Source organism: Oncorhynchus mykiss, chromosome 14, assembly GCF_057628025.1.
Source record: "Oncorhynchus mykiss isolate SJ-2025 chromosome 14, ASM5762802v1, whole genome shotgun sequence".
Classification (NCBI taxonomy): domain Eukaryota; kingdom Metazoa; phylum Chordata; class Actinopteri; order Salmoniformes; family Salmonidae; genus Oncorhynchus; species Oncorhynchus mykiss.
The window spans coordinates 3,886,022-3,892,900 of record NC_143035.1 but is presented as its reverse complement, the minus strand read 5'-3'; the positions used below and the strand labels follow the sequence as shown (position 1 = coordinate 3,892,900).

Below are 6,879 nucleotides of genomic sequence, written 5' to 3'. Positions count from 1 at the left end.
GTCTTGAACGCACCATCAATAGGATGTCTATGGCCATTTCTCAATCAAATTTGCTCAATTTACTCAACAGGTTAGGCCAATTAACGTAGCAAGTTAGGGGACTGAGTATGTTCTCCTAAGATACTTCGAAAATCACTTTGTATCGAAGTGGCGAGAAAAGAGCCCGTCCCCAGATAGGATACACTTATGCTTCCTCGCCATCAGACGACTATCGAGGAGGGGAGGACTTTCTACATTTGCCAACTAAGGAATTTGAAACACTCATCGACCACGGTTTCCGGGTCACGGAGGAGCGAGGACGGACTAAAGGAAAAAAACCCTATGAGAAATGTAATGTAATTGCTTCACAGGGATCATAAGGGGGATCGCCATTAGCCAATCCGATTGCATATAATTTGAATACAAGGTACATGCTTTTAAATATGATTGGCTCCCGGTCGTGAAGACAAGTACTAGACAAGTACTGTGGGAGTGGTCTAGTTACTGAAAAGTATGTGAGATATTAGCGAAAGATAGGAATCCCATCGGACAATGAATGGGAGCCGCCCCACCAAGCAGACTGTCGACCAATCGCGTTTACGTTGTCATCCTGCGTCACTTGGTTGTTAAGCCAATCGTCTCGCAATCTCTTCTCAAAATCAGGGTATGAGTCGACTAATCTTGTAATTTTGTAGTTCTTGATCACTAAATTCATGCTAATGTTGGGTTTTTGAGCTAGCACCCAATTGACTCCCATTTACTTGCCTTGTCCCAGAATGCATTGTGCAAAATGGACATTAATGCGAATCCAATAGAGTTTCCCATCTCCTCAAAAGTATCTCTGGGCGCATCAACGTTATACGTCCATGCTGACATCTGGAATGGTGCAGTTGGGTAAATAAATAGTGCAGTGCGTCGAAGTACTCGTGAATTGTATTGGTTACCCTTTGCTGTGTCATATCAATATTGCCACTAATACATGAGTTGTGTTAGCTAGCCTACAGCCAGTATGTTGATCGGATGCCGGAGAAGAGGACGTCAATCTACCAGACTGAAGGTAGCACTCATGCTCTTAGTATTCATTTGTCAATTCGTCCATGTTCTCAGCGAAAAGGTGAGTAATGATGAATTAAATAATTATTGACCTATACTAATTGTTATACTACTTAATAAATACAATGTAAAACAGTTTGTGTAGCCTAGCTGATTATGATAAGCCTGTACAAGAGTGATACAATACCCGTTGCCCTATAGTCTCCCTCCGCTCTGACTGTTGTGGAGAGCCCTGAGGCCAGCCTGGAGGGTGAGGAGGATGCCCACGTGGAAGAGGGAGATTCTGAGGATTTGGATGTGTTCCATCCAACAGATAAGTGGAAGACTCTCAAACCAGGTGATTGCTAAAGCAGAAACGCACATGTGCCTTTATTACATGGTAGTGTACTGGAGATTAAGGTCTATGGCAGAATCAAAGGTATTCACTGTACAATTTTGGCATTGTTCAGGTCATGGGGTCCCAAGGGGCTCTCAAGTAAGGCTCAACCTCCAGACTGGACAGAGGGAGGTCAAACTTGGGGAACACCAGACTCTCAAATACCAGATAGATGGACAAAGGTATGAGTTGAGGATCCTATTGAAATTTGTATATCAACCATATGAAACACCATCTAAAAATGTTGCCATATAGCTATTGTACGTTAGATGGCCACACACACACACTACTATGTTTGCTTGAGATTACATCAAACTCACTACAGTCTTTGCTCTCTGTGAGTCAGACAGGGGAAGGAGAACACACAGGGCCCATCTGTCAGTGCTGTGGAGCTGAAGAAGGCTTTGAAAAATATCAAAGAAGGAGTGGATCCCAAAACCAGTGACAAAGAAGAGACGGTTTGCCCTGATTTGATGGATCTGTAGTTTCTTACCACAGTGGAAACAAGCGGCTGTGATAAGAGCCTAATGCATCTGTGATCCCATCTGTCTTTGATTGTTATCTTGGTCCCAAACCTGTGTGTATGTGTTCAGGAGGCTCTCAGGGCCCAGTTTCATACCATGGATGAGCTGAAAAAAGACATGGTCAGGCTAGACATGCTGATGGAGTCAGACTTCCAGATTATGAGTAGACTGGTGTCCCAATTCAACAGCTCTAACGCCACTGTGGAAGAGAAGGTTAAAGCTCTACATGACTTAGAGTACCTTGTTCATCAGGTGAGGCCCCCCAAGCATGGGATGTTTTTGTATATACTAATAGTCGGGGAGGAGAAACAACACCTCTTTTACATAGGTTAACATAAACACACAAAATAACTTTCATTTGATTCTAGTAATGGAGTTATAATTACGGTTTCCTTTCTTGTTATGTCTTGTCAGGTGGACAATGCACATAACCTGGCATCTAGGGGAGGGTTGAAGCTTGTGGTTGATGCATTGAACAGCACAGACTATCGACTTCAAGAGAGTGCTTCTTTCGTTCTGGGATCAGCTCTATCAAGGTATAGCAGTCTTCATTAACCCATTCCAACTGTCGAATTCTAAATACCAGCCAAAAGACAGCCTGTTTTTGTTTGTATTTGTGTGTATGTGGTCAGTAACATTATCATTCACTGTCTTCTTTGTAGTAACCCGGTGGTGCAGGTGGAGGCAGTTGAAAGTGGTACCCTTCAGAAGCTGTTAATGTTACTTGCCACTCCACGACCCATGTCTGTTAAAAAGAGGGCAAGTCCTGTTCCCACATTATAAAATTCACTCATAATACATTTTTATTTTAGAATCAGTCCAGTATATCTAGCAGGATTAATAGTCCCGTCTTTAGCAGAGACACTCGATGGCTTTCAATTTAATGCTGCAAGGTTTCATCACATCTGTCTACAAATACGTTTTAGAATCTGAACAGAATTTAGCTCTGACAATCACTTGTAAATAATCATTCTCTTCCTGGCACTTAACTAAGGCTAATGTTTGCCTGTATACAGGCGTTGTTTGCTCTGGCCTGTTTGCTACGTCACTGCCCCTTTGCCCAAAGCCACTTCCTGAAGCTGGGTGGGCTGCAAGTGTTGGGGGATATTTTCCGAGCATCTGGAGGTGGGGCTGTCCGTGTGAGGATTGTAACCATACTCTATGATATGATCAACGAAAAGGTGAGGGGTGCTCTTTACGAAAACCTTGCCAATAATACAAGGCTAGTCTTGTGAAATCAAATGTATATGAATGGCATTCTCTATTCTAGGAGCTGATCTCTCAGACTGGACTTGACCCCATCCCAGATGCATCTCACAATGAGCGTTTGCGGCAGTATGCGCAGGTCTCCCTCCAGCCACTTTTGGCAGAGCAAGGCTGGTGCAGTCTGGTACCTGAACTGTTGGCCTCCCCAGAGCACGACTGGAAGGAAAAGGCCCTGAGAACTATCCTGGCCATGATGCCTCACTGCCAGACTCAGTATCGAAAGGATTACGCCCTGTCTTCCTCCCTCAGCGCCCTACAGGAGCAGTACCAGGAGCTGGTGCTCACAGAGCAGGTCCTCGGTGACGAGGATGGATACTTTGGGGAGATCCTGGCTCTGTTGGAGACAGTGGTGCTGAAACTGAAACAAGTATAGGGCTGGGTGAAAACCCTTATCAAAGGACAATTAAAAAAACGAGAATGTAGGATTACAGAAATGCGTTCGAGTTTTGCGGCTGTGTGATAGGGTCAAATCAAATTTTATTTGTCACATACACATGGTTAGCAGATGTTAATGCGAGCGTAGCGAAATGCTTGTGCTTCTAGTTCACACATTTGCAAATCACAAGGTTGCCTTTCGGTTGCTTAGCCTTCCTTACACCTTTTTTTCTGCATCTGTGATGCATCATGCCTTGGCTTGTGTCTCAAAATAAGGCTTTCCAGTCCTCCCTGAGGAATGCATTCAGCTGGGCTAAAAGACAGTATTTCTCCTTATATGGCATTTGTGTTCCTTGTTCAGTGTGCTCCATCTATCTTGTTAGTGGATTGTCCACTGTGATACTAGTGTGCCTAGTCAGTGCCTGCTGTAAGCAGTAATGAAATCGGAGCTATTTCCATACTTCCCTATGGGGTTTCATGAGAGACTACAGGTTCATGTTTCGTTATTTTATTAGTTTAAGGGTTTCCACTGATTTGGAAAGCCAATGTCCAGTCAGTGATACTCTTCATTGCACTGCATCATTCCGGCAGGAAGGAAAGGCATCCAGAGAGAATTCTTGTGCCTCACACATGCCTGCATGCTTGACCAAGGCTTTCTTGTGTTTGAGCCTGTCAAAAAGATATGTGTTCTATCAACTGCTTAAAATAGAAGGTTCAAATGTGGCAACTTCAATTCCAAAAAGCATGATTGAATGTAAAATGGTAAACAGAAACTCTGAGAATTATTGAGCATAATATTGAGTCTAGCTTTCAAATACACACAATTTATTCTAATGATTTGAAATGTCTTAACTGATGTCTAAGTTATGTGTTTACTATGTATTTTGTGTACTTGTTTGATAAGAATAAATCCATTGGGTAAAGGCACTGCTAATAATCTGCCTTTAACTGAGACTTAAAACATTTTTTTGTACAAACCCTACAAAATATCTAGCCACTGTCAGTAGATACGATGGGTGTGTAAGAGGCACATCTCCTTATCTGTTTTTAGAACAAAGTTGCCTCACCAAAACTGTGGTGAAGTTGGGAGGTCAGTGTCATTGATTCAAGGTGCACCTGCGCCATCTTATTTGTACATGTTTCTGGTTAATATTTTCTTATTCATGTAATGCCCAACCTTACTGTTTTGTCTGTCTCCACTTTGCCAGTTTTTGCTAGTGACTGAAGTGGCTCAATGACTGCATCAATCTTTGATATTCTATAAGGAATTATTCTCTTTCAGAAACTATTTACAGTAAGTAAATAATCTCACCCTTGTGCTTTATACTTACATCTTTAGCCCATAACAGGACATGTATAGCCTATAGTAGGATATAATTGTTCCAGTTATACCTATCAAATGTATTTACAGAAGGTAAATATCCTTGTGCTTTATACTTCCATACAGTACCGGTCAAAAGTTTGGACACACCTACTCATGCCAGGGTTTTTTTCGTTATTTTTACTATTTTCTACATTGTAGAATAATAGTGAAGACAGTAACCAAAAAACTGTTAAACAAATCAATCTATTTCATATGTGAGATTCTTCAAAGGTGCCACTTTACCTTGACAGCTTGGCACACTCTTGGCATTCTCTCAACCAGCTTCACGAGATAGTCACCTGGAATGCATTTCAATTAACAGGTGTGTCGCCCTAAGTTAATTTGTGGAATTTCTTTCCTTAATGCATTTGAGCCAATCGGTTGTGTTGTGACAAGGTGGGGGGGGGGGGGGTAAAACAGAAGATAGCCCTATTTGTTAAAAGTCCATATTATGGCAAGTGGAGCTCAAATAAGCAAAGAGAAACGACAGTCCATCATTACTTGAAGGTCATCATTACATGAAGGTCAGTCAATTCAGAAAATGTCAAGAACTTTGAAAGTTTCTTCAAGTGCAGTCGCAAAAACCATCGAGCGCTATGTTGAAACTGGCTCTCGTAAGGACCGCGACAGGAATGGAAGACCCAGAGTCTGCTGGGTCTCTGCTGCAGAGGATAAGTTCATTAGAGTTACCAGCCTCAGAAATTGCAGCCCAAATAAATGCTTCACAGAGTTCAAGTAACCGACACATCTCAACTGTTCAGAAGAGACTCTGTGAATCAGGCCTTTGTGGTTAAATTGCTGAAAAGAAACCACTACTATAGGGCACCAATAAGAAGAGACTTGCTTGGGCCAAGAAACATGAGCAATGGACATTAGACCAGTGGAAATTTGTCCTTTGGTCTGAGGTCCAAATTAGAGATTTTTGGTTCCAACCGCTGTGTCTTTGTGAGACGCGGTGTGGGTGAACGGATGATATCCGCATGTGTATTTCCCACCGTGAAGCATGGAGGAGGAGATGTTATGGTATGTGCGTGCTTTGCTGGTGACACTGTGATTTATTTAAAATTCAATGCACACTTAACCAGCATGGCTACCACAGGATGGCATATCGCTGCAGAATGCTATCTGTTTTGAGCTTAGTGGGACTATCATTTGTTTTTCAACAGGACAATGACCCAACACACCTCCAGGCTGTGTAAGGGCTATTTTACCAAGAAAGAGAGTGATGGAGTGCTGCACCAGAAGACCTCGCCATCACAATCACCCGAACTCAACCCAATTGATATGGTTTGGGATGAGTCGGACCTCAGAGTGAAGGAAAAGCAGCCATCAAATGCTCAGGAAAATTATTCCAGGTGAAGCTGGTTGAGAGAATGCCAAGAGTGTGCAAAGCTGTCATCAAGGCAAATGGTGGCTATTTGAAGAATATCACTTTTTTGGTTCCTGAATGATTCCATATGTGTTATTTCATGGTCTTGATGTCTTCACTATTATTCAGCAATGTAAAAAATTGTAAAAATACATTAAAACCCTAGAATGAGTAGGTGTTTCTAAAATGTTTGACCTGTAGTTTAGGTCTTTGTCGTATCTGAGCCTAAACCACAGCCCAAGCAGCCCTGGACTTGCCCACTGGATTTCCAGTGGCTGTGGTTGTATCCTTCCTTCACTGGCTATCTGTGGCGCAGCATTTGGTCACTTCTTGCTGAAATTGAAATGCTATGTGTTGAAGTACTTGCAATTGAGTTGAGCACCTGCAGCATCCATCACAATATATCAGATGGCATATCCACCTTTAAAGACTTTCAGGGCAATTACTTTAGACTGAGATGTGAAGTTCCAAGCAGAAATGTTGATTGACAAGAATAAAATGCTCCCTCCAGTGACGACTCTAGTAGGCTTATACACATGGACTACTGTATATTCTTAAAATTGACAACATTACC

The 6,879-nt window shown here is 42.3% G+C and overlaps 1 protein-coding gene across 2 annotated transcripts; it reads left to right on the top strand.

Moving 5' to 3' along the window:
- Positions 1-4,521, top strand: sil1 (SIL1 nucleotide exchange factor). 2 transcript variants are annotated; one of them, XM_021560827.3, is made up of 9 exons: positions 1-1,093; positions 1,234-1,369; positions 1,482-1,590; positions 1,755-1,866; positions 2,002-2,184; positions 2,347-2,468; positions 2,595-2,691; positions 2,949-3,113; positions 3,203-4,521. In XM_021560827.3, exons 1-9 carry the CDS (start codon positions 989-991, stop codon positions 3,569-3,571), a joined length of 1,398 nt encoding a protein of 465 aa, XP_021416502.1. In that variant the 5' UTR covers positions 1-988; the 3' UTR covers positions 3,572-4,521. The 2 variants fall into 2 exon arrangements, with proteins under 2 accessions (XP_021416502.1, XP_090054289.1); XM_090198163.1 differs by having other exon boundaries at positions 748-1,036.
- The last annotated feature ends 2,358 nt before the right edge of the window (positions 4,522-6,879 follow it).

Coding starts and splice junctions, on each gene's coding strand:
- sil1 (XM_021560827.3), top strand. CDS start 989: ATGTTGATCGGATGCCGGAGAAGAGGACGTCAATCTACCAGACTGAAG. Junction 1,867..2,001: donor CCAGTGACAAAGAAGAGACG/GTTTGCCCTGAT, acceptor GTATGTGTTCAG/GAGGCTCTCAGGGCCCAGTT. Junction 2,185..2,346: donor TAGAGTACCTTGTTCATCAG/GTGAGGCCCCCC, acceptor ATGTCTTGTCAG/GTGGACAATGCACATAACCT.